Consider the following 15167-nt stretch of genomic DNA (forward strand, 5'->3'; position numbering starts at 1 on the left):
CTGGGCCTCGAGCCTTACTTGCTGGATTACTTGCTTTCAATTACTGGTACTTACGTACAAGAGCCAAAGCTGTGGGGACTGGCTAATTCACGATGTCACTATTGCCCTACTCTACCGCAGTACTCTGTAGTACAGCACTAACTACTACTCTACGCACTCCACCGGATCAGCAAGGGGCGTCCTAGGCGGCGGGCACTGGGGACGGGAGAGGCGGGTACCCTACTCTAAGGTACCGTTGACTAAAAAAAAATGGAATCTGAACCCCCCTCCACCCCTTTATTTATGATGCCAGCGTTTTACGTTATGTGCAGGTGGTACTTGGGCGGTATGTGTGTGGTGGCGGTGGTGGTGGTGTGTGTGAGTGTATGTGTCGTGTGTGGGGTTCCAGCTGGGTTACTAGTGTTTCCCATGACAGCATCCTTTTAACAATTGTACTGTTGCCCAGCCAATCCGCTGCTGCGGGAACTGCCGGCGCTAGCTATCTCTGGTTCAAGAACTGCTGGGGTTTGGATTTTTGGGAAAGGTAGAGGGAGAGATACATAGAAAGGTAGAGGGAGGGAAAAGTGAGATCGGGAGTGGTAGGGCGAGGGGCAGTTAGATCAGTATCTACTTAGGAAGATGTAGAGTACGCCGGCCTACTCTGGATCATCATACCCGTTACGTAGAGGTAGAGTACCTAATGTACCATACATATATAAAAAGCAAAAAATAAGCTGGGAGGGGGGGGGGGGGGCGGACGGCAGTGGGAAGAAAGATAGACGTAAAATATAAAATCTCTGCGGATCTCTTTTTTTTTTTTTTTTCTCTTTTGAAGGGGGGTAGGTTTTGGAAATTGTAATCCTATTACCACTACCGCTGCCTGCTGTAGACCACGGACATCAATTCATTTCACCAACTACTGACCTGACTGACTGACTACATACTCATTGATCAACTACCTACATGTACTAACCTACCACTCTCTAAAGAACCGCTCTCTACCAGTCTACCAACTAGTAACAGCAACTACCAACTACCAACTACCAACTACCAACTACCACCCCGTCTCTCTCTTTCCCTTTTTTCTCTTCCTTCCCTTCCTTCCCTTCCCTTCCCTTCCCTTTTCTTCCCTCCCTTCCCATTCCTTTCCATCCATCCATCCACCAGCAAACCGGGTATTTCCTTTTTTTTTCGTTGTTTTCCTCACACTCATTTACACACCCACCACGCCACGAAAAACATCGAATTGCACAAGATGCTGGCGGCAACGCTCCTCCTCGTCTGGGCCAACCTCTTCTTCACCGCCTTCGCCCTCGCCGGCAGGGAACTTTATGAGCAGCAGAATCTAGAGAAACAGCAGGCGGTTCCTGCTGTTGCTGGTACTGCGGATGCTGCTGGGCCGTCGTTTGAGGTCGAATGTGCTAAGTGCTGTAGGTCTTCACTTCTTTCCAAAAATTCTTTTTTTTAGTCTTTGCTTCTGTTTCCTTTATCTACTGCTTGAAGGAATGGGGGGGGGGGGGGTGGAGATACGTTATACTAACTTCACGATGGATTGATAGCCTTCTGCTGCACCCCATACACCACCTGCGCCTACTTCGAACAGACCTCAACCTTCACCTGCCAGCCCAACACTGACGACGCCGAAGCCGCCGCCGCCTACCAGAAGCTCGTCGAGGAGGCAAAGATATACATGATCACCGCGCCCCCCGTATGTCCCCCCCCCCCCCCCCCAACCTCCAATTCACCCATTCATCCTACAGTACAAACTAACAGTGAAATCAATTAATAGGGCTCACATCCAACCATTGCTCCCCGCGCAGTCGTCAACACCCGCAAGCCACCGCACAGGAACGGGACCTCAGGCGCCGTCGGCAGGGGAGAAGGGTTAGGAGGAGGGTTTTGGGGCGCGGCGGTGGTGGTGGGGGCGCTTGTGGTTGTGGGTTGTGGGTTGTAGGCTTTGGGGGGGGGATGGACGGGGGGGGGGGGATGGACGGGGGGAAGGAGTAGGGTAGGAAAAAATATAGTTTTAATCCTGGTGGTGAATCTTTTCTTTTTTCTTTTTCTTTTGGTCTTTTTTTTTGGATTGGTTTTGGGCTGCGATTTGATGAGCCTTTTTTCTTTATCATTATTATACATAAGACGGGGGAGGGAAGAAGGAGGGGGGGTGGTAGAGGAAGAGGATGGGGATGGGGATGGGGAAGAGGATGGGGAAGAGGCAATGAGGAAGATCGAAGGAAAAAGGATGAGTTGAGGTGATAAAGGAATGTATGGCTGTACTCTATTGCTACGTGAAAACGAGTTAGTTTAGCTAGAAACCCACCACACACCCCTCGGCATATATTGGGGGGGGGGGGGGGGGAGCATACACTACAATACAATACATTAATACAATACTAACAATTACACACACATACATGTATATATATAACCCCCAGCTCATCAGTGATATTTCGAGATTCTAGAGTTTAGCAAAGATGATATCACTTTCGCCAAAATAAAAATCCCAAGGCAGGGCAGGGCAGGGCAGGGCTCTCATCCCATCACGGGTAGCCTTAAACAGAGATCTGCAGCAGGTGCACGGCGCGGCGCGGCGCGGTGGGCAGATGGGAGAGTGATAGCTCATGATGCGTTTTATAACCGCACTCACTCGGCCTCATAACCATGCGGACCATAAATAAATGTATGCGGACCACACTCATACACACACCCGCCGACTCTACCCGCCGGCCAACACCGACACCGACACAAAACAAAAACGCAAACGCAAACGGCCACTTCAGATCACGAGTTACTAATATCGCGCGTGGCAGCAGAGTCGTGTAGGCAGGTAGGTGGGTGATCAAAGACACAGCAGCACCACGTTCCACGTTCCTAGCCAGCCAGCTGCCGATGGAACAGCTCCCAGGGATGAGACTCGAGTGAGTGAGTGAGGTTCAGGTTCAGGTTCACATTACCACACATTACCACCCACACAACAGACACAACACCACACAACAGACACAACACCACACAACAGACAGACACATTACCACACAAAAGACAGAGCAAAATGCCATGTAAGAATCCCATCACAGACCGCCGGTGCTAGTCTAGAATCCGAGCTAGAACTCGAGCTAGAAGAGGAAAAGAACATGGACAAGAAGAAAAAGACAGTACGGTACGTGCGCGATCCAACTAATGCCTGTGCATATATTAGACTACCACAGATTCATCCGGAATTCTGGGATCTTCCCAGCTCCTAGCTGGCTGGCTGGCTGGCTGGGTGGTTAGATCCGGGGACTCAGTGGTAGGGTGGTGAGCTCACACCCTCCCGTGGGGTGTGTGTACCAGCGCCAGCCCGCCAGGGGTCTACTCTAATATTCCACTGAGTCCACTCCAAACCCATCCACTTCATCCCATTCGCCTACCTAAGACCAAACACACAGACAAAACCACTTCAGCCCTGTCTTGTATCGGAGATATAAACGCCATGATTTGTAATTACCTCTCCTCCCCCATCCCGGGGGTTGCGGCTGAAATAGGGAAAACTTTGCCTGGCGCACCACACGCACCGGATATCACTCGCTCCTGTTTTTTCGAGTTGAAACCCCCACGCCGCATGCGCTGATGCGCACGGTCCACCCACCACCACCCTTCTTCCTCAGGTTATGAAAGTAGGGCAGAGAGGGTACAAGTACCGAGTTACTCTTGGTATGTACACTACATACGTGACCAGTACGCACGGGCCGTCCTGACAGCTAAAGTAAGTACTCTACTCGTAGCTTCATAGCGTTTCCGAACACGACCAATATTGCATGACATACAAAAAGGTGGATTTGGCACTTTTTTGTATGGTATGCAAGGGCAGTCGTGTTCGGAAACGTCATGAATCTACGAGTAGAGAGACAAAAGACGCAAATGGAAGTTCTTTACAAAGTTCCACACCAACGCAGAACATTTCGAATTCCCCACTGGCTGCGAAAAACAAAACAAAACCACGCACACACACACACACCCACGCGCAAAAAAGCCAGCAGGACCGGACCGGACAGTGCAAACGAAAAAAAAGGAAGAAAAGAAAAGTAAAAAAGGCATCATCACTAAACTACATACATATACCCATCTACTTACCTTACATAGCTAGTAGCTAGAGCTACATAGCAGACTGGTAGACCAATCACGCCTTCTTTTTACTCATGTCCTTCTCGTCCTGGAGCCTCTTGAGCTCCAGCACAACCTTCTCCTCGATCCGCGCCTGCAGCTCCGGCCGATACCCGAAATAGAACAAGATCTCAAACCAGACAAAGAACGGCGCCAGTAGGATCGGCTGTATCGGATTATCCTGTTGCACATCCACATCTTATCAGCATGCACCTCTAGCCTCTCCACCCCACTCGTTCCCCCTCTCTCTCCCTCATCAATCTATCCCTCTATCTCTCCATGGAACGACGGGGTCGGGGGAACAAACCAGCACCGCCGGCGCCCTCTTCTCAAACACGCCATGCCCAATAAACTGCACCACCCAACTCGCCAAAAACACACACCACGCCCACCAGGTCGCCGTCGCGCCATACGTGGCCGTGAGGTGGTTGACAACAACCATCATGGCCGCAATGAGCGGCGCAAAGAGCAGGCCGGCGACGGGCTCCATGAGAATGTAGAAGACGGCAAAGACGAACGAGCCGATGCCACCGAGGTTGAGCGGGATGTAGGGCAGGTCGAGGAGCGAGGGCGTGTTGGTGGCGAGCAGGAAGCCGGTGAACATTATGCCGGGCACGCCGAAGAGGTGGATGAGGATGTTGTGCTGCGGGGTGTTTGTTAGTGTCGCCTGCGGGGAGGGGGCGGGGAGGGCGGGGAGGGGGCGGGGAGGGCCCGGGGGGGGGCAGGGGGGAGTTACGGGGTTGTGGTGGTAGGAGGCGTACTAGCCATGCATGGTGGTGTTAGCGTTTGATTTTGCCTTTGTGGGAGCTGTGGAGGGGATCTTACGGAGAGGAGCTGCTTCTCGAGGTCGAGAACTCCCATTTTGGGCTGCGACATCTTGTTGTTTCTTTTGTTCTTTCTTGTGCTGTGCAGAGATGCAGAGAGAGATGCAGAGATGCAGAGGAGACAGTGACAAAGAGAAACAGAAAGAGAGAGAGAAAGAGAGCGAGTGGGGAAGAGAAGAGGGCGCACTTTTACTAATTCCCCAAGCGCCGATCTCCGGGCTTCCTCTTGTAGCTGCGCAGAGTAGAGTAGGTATGTAGCTGGGATATTCACATATACATATCCCGGGGTCTGTGACGCATGTGTATGTGGCCTGACCTGACCGATTGCCCAACTGACCTGACCGCCGACGACCCAGATGTCAGACATCAAACAGCACTCGAGGTAAAGTGCAGTTCTTCGTGCAAGAGTGTATATATAACGACACACACTCCATTCCTCTGCCCCAACACTCCCTCTCTCCCAAACACCCTCCAAAGCCCAAGACCGAGGTCTAGCACGTGAACATGCAGTCCGTCCTAGATTCCTAGTAGAGTATCGGGCCAGAGTGGTTAGAACGGTCGGTCGGTTGCTGTGGGCGTTTCGATGGTTACACAAGCGACATCGACTCGCTTCTACCCGGGTACCGAACATCCGGTCAGGTACCCCCGGCTTGCGCTAGTGGAGGAGGGACTTAGAGTTAGGGTAAGCAGGAGCATTTGCCGACTGAGCGTAGTAGTCAGCTTTGGAGGTCGCGATGACATAGCCAATGACAATGACAATGATAATGGTGGGCGTAATTTTTGTTTTTATCGGGGGGAACAATCACGGAGGACGGTGTTCTGCCGGTTGCGTGTAGAGTAAGAGTATGTAGGCGCTGTATGTACTGACTGTTTACTCTTCAGGCGGATGGACGGACAGCGTAGGTATTCGTATGGGCTGTGATTACTGGAATGTGCACATTGGCATTTACACGGCATATTTGAAGATAGCGGTTTATGATATGATACGGTGCTTGCTACCGGAATGCTTTTACCCTACCACGATTACGTGAACGATCGTTGTGCAGCTACGCCCAAGAGATGAGTCAAAAAAAAAGAGTGGTATTGTGGCCGGATTCGCTAAAGAAACACATTTACTGAGAGTGTCTCTCTGAAATGAAGTGCGATATATATGCATGAAGAACTTTTTAGCAAAAACCAATCCAATGATTATTATTTTCTCCTACTAGCCCCCCATTCTAATTCGATCAAGGCTAGCCAGTCTAGTCTAGTCTAGATAAGATCACATCCATCTACACAAGGAATGATATCTATATGATCTAACTAAATAAAGCTCCAGGCCAAAGACCTCACAATGACAATATATGTTGGTATCCCCCCCCCCCCCTGCCCCGCAGAAGGAAGAAAAAAAAAACAAAAAAAACAATAGACAGTCACGCCACAAGGAGCCATATGCCTGCCAGCCAGCCAGTCTTTATAAGCTCCTCTGCCTCGCCCTGACCCCACTGACACCCACCACCACAACTTTCCCATGATCACACACCACCCTCCACCCCTCCTTCACCAGCATCTTCGTCACCGCCGGCAGCAGCTGCGGAATCCCATCCTTACTGTGTCTCCCCGCGCCACACACAATATGGAACGGCGTGACCTCACGCCTGCCGCCGCCCGCAAGCTCCTGCTCGCGCCGCTGCCGCACCCACCAGTCTGTGGTCCTCTCGCGCGCAAACCGCACGCCCTGCGCCACGGTTGCGCCGTGCAGGTCGAGGTTGTTGAGCGTGCTGTTGGCCGTGACATACTGGTGTGCGGCCTCCTCGCGTAGGCTCTTGACGGCGGCGTGGTGGCTGTGGCCAACGTCCGAGTAGAAGGCGGCGGCGCCGCCCATGAGGTGGTCGGATTTGGACTTGCGGTAGGAGGCGGCAGCTTTGGCGAAGGCTTCGTTGCGGGCGGTGGTCTGTGCGGAGAGGTTTTGGAGCGGGCGGGGCTGCTGGAAGCGGGGGGAGACGGGTGGGGAGTTGGGGACCGAGCGGGCGGCGGAGGAGCCGCCGACGGCGACCCAGCCGTTGAGGGGAATGGGGCGAGGAGATTTGGGGGTGGTAGGGGTGGTGGCGCTCACGATTTGGACAGTGGGTTTGGGTTCGAGGCTGAGAACATCGGCGAGTCTAAAGACGGCTGGTGTGTTCTCTCTACAGAGATGGAGCAGGGCCTCGAGGTGTCGGCGCTTCACGCTGCCACCAAAGCTCGCGGATAGCTCTTGGAGTTGGGCTAAGTGCGTTGGGTCGAGTACAGCACCGCTGGGGAAATTTTCTTCCAGCAGAGTCGCGATTGTAGGGCCAAGTGCGCTACTATGGCGGCGATACGCCGCCCCAACCACTTTCTCAGATAGACCAAGGGTGTTTGAAAGATAGGATATCTCAGATGCCATTTCCTCCCATCTAGAGGGGGCGTCATTGGTGTTTGTGTTTGCGGAGCCTACCGTTAGGCGCACCTGGCTACTAGGTGGGTCGTTTTCAAGGGTAAGCATTTTCCCATTCTTGCGCCCTTTACGGCCCTTCTTTTTCCCCTTTAAGCCGCCGTTTATACCCGCATCAAAGCCGTCTACGCCGCGCACCACATCGTCCTCAGGGTCATCCGCGAGGAAGACGCGATTGAGGAGCTCGTCGGTTGCGCGCGCGAGGTCTCCTTGACACCTGTCAAGGGTTGCATTGATCGAAAAGGCCGACAACGATGGGAACATATACCCCAAGAATGTCGCATTGTCTTTAGCCCCAAGAGCGTCATCCTCGTCGTCCTCTATGCGCCATGAGGAGAGCGAGTAGGTAGTCGGATCAGTCTCATCGCTGATTGACAGTTCCGGGGAGTTGTTATCGACGCTGTCGTCGACTTGGGTGAGTAGGGCGAGCTCCCCGAGTGTTTTTCGGGCTTCCGCGGGGGACTCTGTGTCACTAAGTATCGCCGCGACGAGAGACGAGTCCAATGAGGAGAATTCGATCTGGGCAGACGTTAGTTATACACCCCTGCCTGAGAACTCCTCTCCGTTTTGTCATACTTGGAGTTCTGCTAGCTGATCGGCGAGCTCTTGAGGGTTCATTGTCTTTTATTGGAGAGTAAATGAAACTGAAAGAGTTCATAATATTCGCGCAAAAAAAAAGTTTAAAGTTTGAGGATGATGATATAAGCGACGATTGGAATGTTGTCACTTAGCCGGCGGGATGGTTTGTTCAAATCGTACAGCACTAGTAGTAGCAGCCCAGTCAAGAGAATGAATGTGGGGGATTTTTCTATTCTTCACGAGAATGTTGGAAAGGGGGGGGGGGGGGGAGCTGGGGGATGTAGGTGCGGAGAAGTGACATCTAATAAATACCCACTCGCTGAGCTGCTAGTGTTAGTCACTGTGGCGCCCCCCCCCCCCCCCCCCCCCACGTGACTGCGTCCGTTATCGGTTGCCTGAATCTGTTGGTATGTAGTAGAAAACTGACCGGTGAGCTTCTCCAAATGTCACATTTCGTCATGGCAAGTCCAGTCTAGAAGGGCCTTATTTCGTAGAAAAACGCGTTTTAGGCGGGGGCGCAGTGCAGTGCCGTGATTTGGCATGCTATATTATGTATACTCTATGTAGAGAGCTAAAATAAAATCTCCTTTGAACTTGGAGGAGCATCCCTAACCCATGAGAATGTAAGCGTGATTCTAATAAAGTCAGCCATTATTTCATCTCAATTTCGGATTTGGCTTGATTCGAGGATTGTAGTATGTACTAGGCGGAAATAGCTGGAATTACATACTGATAGTATGATGAAACAGTAGATAATCCATGTAGACTGAATGGTTGAAGTAAATTGCTTGAGAGAAAGAGAGGACTGATGATGATGGATGGCTAATAAAGTACACGTATTAGTTATATCTCTGAGTTCTGATAATTACACGTATGTCATAGTATTTAATGCTATAAAGTTTATGAGATGACGTCCTCTCATAGAGAGGGAGTTAGTTAAACCCCCCCTAGTGGCCTCCTTGTGGGCGTTTGAATCTGTAGGTGGTTATTTATGCACCTGGAGGCTGATATGAGTGATACCTGATCCGGATTCAACGAGACTGCAAAAGATGTACGCATCAATAATGTCTGCTGTAAGAGGTTCTGATGATTTCCAGAACACCCTTTACATTCGCAAAACTCTTTTAACCTTACTTACTTCTACCACTATCAAACCTCTCCTTACCCATTATGCCTCCAATGACTCACAGTAGCAGGGAGCTCCCAGTACAGCACTCAAACCTGTAACCGAAGAAAACCCCCTCAAAACAAAGAGAATTACGGAACATCCGCGGTGCTGGGCCCCGAGAGAGTGCCGAGAATTACCGTGTGGTTTAGAGGGGGGGGGGGTCAATGATCGTATTGCGGCTTGATATGAACTACTAGCTAGCGATTGGTCAACTGCGACGTCGTGTGCCTTTTTCGTTGGTGGTTCCCTCCTCTCTCTCACTCTAGTACTCCGGAGAAACGGAGATAGAAGTTTGCTAAAACCATAGCTTACAAATTCGCTATTACTGGATATAAATGCCCTGTCTTCCCACGAGGAGCTTGAAAACTCTTGGATAGTAGACTTCAATATATCATTTTTTAGTCCTTTGGCTGAGATACTGCAACTGATCATGTCGAAAGAAACTGCTCTCCTCAAGTCGATGTTTTCGTTTACGAAAACACCCCTCATATGCAGTGCCCCCATGCTAGGTACCACCGGGCCCGATCTAATTACCGCCGTATATAAATCCGGCGGTCTAGGTAAGCTCTTCCCCCACGTAGTATACTCTTACCAGCCGTATCTAATACCCAGCTAGGTTTCCTGGGCGCCGGCTTTGACCTTACCAATCTCTCCGCCAATCTTGCCCACACACACTCTCTCCTCCCGGACATAACACCCCTCCCAATCGGCATAGGCGTGATCCTGTTCCGCGCAGATCTCTCACTCTTCCTCAGCTCGCTGAAGTCCCACCCGCCAGTCGCAGTGTGGTTCTTTGCGCCTGAAACTGCAGAGCAGCTCGACACCTGGATCATCAACACCAAGTCCCACTATCCCGAAATCAAGATCTTCGTCCAGCTCGGCTCCGTAAAGGAGCTCAAAGCGCTGCTGGCTGGTCCTGCGGGCGAGGGCATAGACGTCATCGTTGCGCAGGGCGTTGCAGACTCGGGGGGACATGGGTTGTGTCGTGGCGCGAGTGTGGTGGGGCTTGTTCCGGAGTTTAGGAATGTCATCAGGGAGAGCGGGAGAGTGATACCGGTGCTTGCAGCGGGGGGAATTGTGGATGGGTGTGGTGCGGCAGCGGCTTTGGCTTTAGGTAGGTGGGGAGGGGTGACTATGGGAGGACAGTAAGTAGCGTGGGCAGAATTGCTAATGTGGGGTGGTGTAGGTGCGAGCGGTGTTGTAATGGGGACTAGGGTGGGAATCTCTGGTGCTATGGCTGTTGGGTACTAGCTGAGCTGACTGGCGGGCTGTAGTTTATCTTGACTCCCGAATGCGCTGCAGCAGATGGGTTCAAGGAGTACCTTCTGAACCTCTCAGACGGAGGTCAGAATACGACTAGGTATGCAAATCTCAGTACCCCTCTTAGCTCCCCAATGCTTACCCCAAGGGGAAGAACTCGAATATTCGATACCCTGCGCGGAACCGGGTTCTGGCCACAGCAATATAATGGGCGCGGTGCAATGAACGGAACACTTAGAGATGATGAGAGCGGTATGGCGGAATCAGAAAACAGAGAGCTGTACGAGAAGGCACTTGCATCCGGTGATTGGGAGAGATTGACTATGTTTTGGTATGTATCTTCATGTGCACATGTCTGTGTATGTATGGTGTGGTTATGGTGCTGACATGGCTGCTCCAGTGGAACGGGTGTTGGGTCGATCCAAGATCTGCAGCCAGCGGGAGAAGTCGTAGTTTCCGTTAGGGACGGTGCCGTTAAGGCTCTGCGGGAGGCTGCGCAGGAGTTTGCGGGTTTATAGCATGCGAGTGATATTTCGTGACGATAATGACCCGGAAATACTAATCAAAAGATCCCCTAGCAGCTGAGCGTAGGAGAGTTGTAATATCATATGTACCAGTGGGGCCTGTTTATGAGCCTTGGGCTCAAAGGATGGAGTACGTAAATCAGGTCTATTTTCTTTTCCATGAATGGAAGTCTACCCTTACAATTCCCTTACAGTATTGTAACTTTGAGTAGATTCTATACGCCAAGCTTGTAGATCAAAGGGAAGAACGCAGAAGTCATGAAAGTCATGAACCAATTACCAACATATGATATTCCCACCCTTCCCAAATTTTTCCTGTTCATCCAACTTTAATTCACTATTCATCATTACGAAATACATAAATAAAAATAAATCCCCATGCGCGCTCAACTGCACAGCCAGGCCAGTAAACAAAAACAAACAAACAGTGGATCTAGTTCTATAACATAAGGTCTAGCTATTAGACCACCTCTGGTTAATTTGTTTCCTCCTCACCATGGGCGCCACAAAGCCCACGCCCACACCCAACGCCACAATTGTCCCAACAAGCTGAATCTTACTGAACCCCTTGGCGAGCACATCAAACGCCATACTGGGCGTCACTCTTGTACCAAAGAGATCACCGCCGTACGCGAATACAAGACTGGTACTCTCCAATAGCGCCGGTGTAGTAACAATCTTCTTGATGCCCACAAGCTCTCGCTTATGGTTCAACATACCACGGGGATCCGCATCAATGACAGGGAAGTACTTGACAAGGCCCTCCTCCACCTCCCCAGGATTTGCATCGCGGCCCACTGGGCGACGAGGATCAAGCATACGCTTTGGCAGTCCCAAGATCGACGAATACTCTGGCAGTAGCGCCAAGATTTCGTGGCTGGTGATGCCTTGGCGGGTAGTAGTAGTCGCTAGAGACGTGATCTCACCAGGGAAGATGAATGATTGTGAGAGCACGAAGGGTTCCCCAGTTTCACCGGCAAGCGCAGAGTAGTTTTGGGCGCCGCCGAGTGGGCCTCGATCGTTCTTCTGCTCACTCTCAAAGATTTCAGAGACGACGAGGTGGTAGCCCTTAGCGGCAGTCTTGCCGGGAATGGTGTCATCGCCGTAGTAGCTGTATACAACCCAGTTCTCAGAGACAGTGGATACAATGGGCTTACTAGTGTCAACGCCTGTGTGTGTTGCTGAGTGGAGGACGGCGCCAGAGACAGAGTCAAGGAGGTGGATTGAGGCTGTTGAGCCGTTGGGGTCTGCGGTAACGATCGAGATTAGGTGTGGGTTGATATATTTATACATTACTGAGCGGTCGCCTAAGACCTTGCCAATAGATGCAATGGGATCGTGGGCAGGCCTGGTGGAGATCGAGGCAATTTGCTCGCCTGTGGGAGGGTTGAAGACCCATGTTTGCTCGGGCTTGCCGGAGGAGGCTACTTTGAGGCCTTTCGCATGACCCGCATCGTCTTGGACAGCGAGAAAGACGGTTTCCGGGAGAGGTGAACCTGAGGGGAGGACCATGACTTTACCACACTTGAGAACGGCAAGGACGAGTTTGCGGCCAATGCCATCTACAGTGCTAGAGCTCTTGATGGTTCCGCAACCAGGAATCTTCTCCCTGTGAAGCATGGTGCCCTCAAATGCATCAAACTCGAGGTATTCACCTCCCTTAGTGACAACTGCGACGACCCCCTTTGAGACTTCGTAGACTCCGAGAGCACCTTTCCATTCACCCTCAATTGGTAGAACATTGGACTCCCAGGCAATCTCCCCCTTCTTTCCAATATCTAATGCCGCCAGACCACCTTCTTCAGTAGCAACAATTGCATATTTCCTGTATCCAAAGAAGTCCCTCCACTTCCCGCCAATCTCCGCTTTCTCCTTGTTCAAAAACGCATCCATGACTCTTACTGGAATACCAGACACCCAAGCAGGCCCGTATTCGATAAGTTCCTGCACGTGTCTAGTGAGACGATGAACGTAGGCAGCACCAATACTTTTGTGCCCCTCGGCATTCAGCTCGTTCGCAACCTTTTCGGCAGCGGGATCCAATAATTCAGCGAATGTAGATACCGAAACAGAGGCCAAGGACTCCTTGCGAGTCCATTCTAGATCGCCATTACGGACAAGGTGGGTGTTTCCTTTAAATCCGGGGGCGGAAGTTGATATGAACGAGCGAACTGCATACGAGGCGCCGTCAGATCTAGTGATAACCTCCGAAGCGGCATTTGTGATATGATTCCCTTTGTATTCAAATTTAGGGCTGTATTCGGCCAATTGACCTTGTTCTCCGTATAGGAATGCTTCTCCGTTGGCAAAGCTCCAGACAAAAAACGTCTGACCTCCAGACTTGCTTATTGAGAATGTGCTATCCGCACCGGGTTTTTCTTCAATATCCAAATAGGACATGACTGGGCCGTACTCATAGTCCCATCTGTAAGCTGTTCCCCATGATTTGTCCGCAGTTTTGTAGTGCACTAGTGCAACATTGTCGCTATCGGTATGGACCTCGATATCGATGACGCCTTCTGGGATTTTGACATTCTCACCGGAGAGCCTACCCCCACTGATAGGAACCATTTTTAGAATTCGGAAATCATCTTCAGTCCAGGCCATGAGGGCATCAGAGCTGAGAATATTGTCCACCGATTCAACAGATGAGCGCAAATCGCGGGAGAATTTAGCAGGCAAACCGGACTCAAGCACTAAGCTAGTGATATGCATATTGTTCGATGTCTTCTCTGGCTGAACAGAAACGACCAAGACACTATCACTCGTTACAGAGATCGAATACGGTGTATCTTTCCTACGATTGTCCCATTGAGTTAATAAACAGCTCTCTCAACAGCACATATGGATGAGGAACATACGCATCGAGGCCTTTCCACTCCCACATAACAATCCCACTCCCACCTTCTAACATTCTTACACTACCATCATCAAAAAGCACTACCACTGCGTCTTCCTTGCCCGCAGACTTGAAATCTTTCACATTCCCACCCTCGAATCTATTTTCCCAGGCTAGCTTTCCTGTCACTGCGTCGAACGCTTTGACATTCCCACAGCTGCCAGCCACAACAACACCTTCTACAGCTCGAGCCAGCTTCTTGGATGCGCAAGCTTCCAGCTGGTGTCTCCATACAATCCCGCCATCTTTTGGATGCAGCGCAGCAATGATATTGCGCTCTGTAAGTGTATATATGAGGCTCGCTTTCGCATCTAGGAGGGGGCGGTGAAAGAAGGTAGATTCTCGGAGCGAAGGGCCCAGAAGTGGGATATGCCAGTCGTTCTGGAAAGCCTCGTCTTGAAAGACAGCGAGGGTTGTTGGCAGGATGGCAGCAAAGCCGACTAGTAGAGATGCTAACGGGGTTGATGATACCCTCATTGTAGATTTTCGTTGATTGCGATACAGAGGATAAGAGAAGGGCTCGAAAGCCTCGAGGTGAATATGTTTAGGTCAAGATGATTAGGTGGTTTCTTTTTTGTTGAGATACTCGCAGGGGGCAGTTGGCGGGAGGCTCTCGTGGCAGCTTTGGTTGGTTACTAAAGAAGAAACACGATTGCTTGGCACACGCGATGTTTCAATTCTGCATGAACTTTTAGAGCTCCAACCTGATATACTTACCGGAGTCCGAGGTACCATGAGTTGAAAAGTATTTAAATAAACTAGCGACCAGCTAGAAGTCCCGACGGTCTGATAGACAGATTTCTTTAGGAAGAAACATATGTATGTACCTACATGGTTTTATAAAGCAAGCCAGTATCAATGACTATCGAATTTATTGTTTAAATGCACAATTTGAAGCTTTAAGGGTATATATATATAAAATCGATAAGCTCTATCGGGGGACAGCCTACGTCCCCAAGGTAAACTCCATCCCATCACAGATAAAGGCTACTAGTTGTGCCGAGCTCCCCTTGCGAACAAATCCCATATAGACGCATTGTTTATCACTTGATTCAAGCTAGGAAGAGTAGACTAAATGGGGCCTGGTAAATGGAATAAATGTATATAAGATAAGGTGATCGTTAACTACAGCTGTACGTGTAATGTGCTAGTCACTCATCACAGAGAATCACTCGCTCGGACCTTTACCCAACAGTGGTACACGTTTAAAACCGGCCGAATCGCCTCCAGGACAAAGCGCAACCTGTGAAGTCCTCCAACCTAAGATAACAATTCCAACGACATTCGTCAATCTGCATCTCTTAGTTTTTCGGCGAATCTCCCACTAGGAGGGCCGTTCCTC

The 15167-nt window shown here is 50.7% G+C and overlaps 5 protein-coding genes across 5 annotated transcripts; 2 read left to right on the plus strand and 3 right to left on the minus strand.

The window, feature by feature from the left end:
* Window positions 1-1234: 1234 nt before the first annotated feature.
* On the plus strand, window positions 1235-1933 carry LAJ45_08573 (uncharacterized protein; the record flags this gene model as incomplete). Its single annotated transcript, XM_046118123.1, has 3 exons — window positions 1235-1409; window positions 1539-1687; window positions 1769-1933. 3 exons carry the CDS (start codon window positions 1235-1237, stop codon window positions 1931-1933), a joined length of 489 nt encoding a protein of 162 aa, XP_045968721.1.
* A 2202-nt stretch (window positions 1934-4135) lies between these two features.
* On the minus strand, window positions 4136-4995 carry LAJ45_08574 (uncharacterized protein; the record flags this gene model as incomplete). Its single annotated transcript, XM_046118124.1, has 4 exons — window positions 4136-4300; window positions 4427-4762; window positions 4856-4879; window positions 4945-4995. 4 exons carry the CDS (start codon window positions 4993-4995, stop codon window positions 4136-4138), a joined length of 576 nt encoding a protein of 191 aa, XP_045968722.1.
* A 1401-nt stretch (window positions 4996-6396) lies between these two features.
* LAJ45_08575 (uncharacterized protein) lies at window positions 6397-8013 on the minus strand (the record flags this gene model as incomplete). The annotated part of the gene is made up of 2 exons (XM_046118125.1): window positions 6397-7914; window positions 7972-8013. The coding sequence occupies 2 exons, from the start codon at window positions 8011-8013 to the stop codon at window positions 6397-6399; spliced, it is 1560 nt and encodes a 519-aa protein (XP_045968723.1).
* Window positions 8014-9572: 1559 nt separating this feature from the next.
* Window positions 9573-10920, plus strand: LAJ45_08576 (uncharacterized protein; the record flags this gene model as incomplete). The annotated part of the gene is made up of 6 exons (XM_046118126.1): window positions 9573-9702; window positions 9759-10256; window positions 10329-10357; window positions 10417-10502; window positions 10557-10733; window positions 10803-10920. 6 exons carry the CDS (start codon window positions 9573-9575, stop codon window positions 10918-10920), a joined length of 1038 nt encoding a protein of 345 aa, XP_045968724.1.
* Window positions 10921-11379: 459 nt separating this feature from the next.
* On the minus strand, window positions 11380-14302 carry LAJ45_08577 (uncharacterized protein; the record flags this gene model as incomplete). Its single annotated transcript, XM_046118127.1, has 2 exons — window positions 11380-13723; window positions 13788-14302. The coding sequence occupies 2 exons, from the start codon at window positions 14300-14302 to the stop codon at window positions 11380-11382; spliced, it is 2859 nt and encodes a 952-aa protein (XP_045968725.1).
* Window positions 14303-15167: the final 865 nt, after the last annotated feature.

The sequence above is a fragment of the Morchella importuna genome, assembly GCF_003444635.1.
Source record: "Morchella importuna strain M04M26 chromosome Unknown Morimp01GS030, whole genome shotgun sequence".
NCBI lineage: Eukaryota > Fungi > Ascomycota > Pezizomycetes > Pezizales > Morchellaceae > Morchella > Morchella importuna.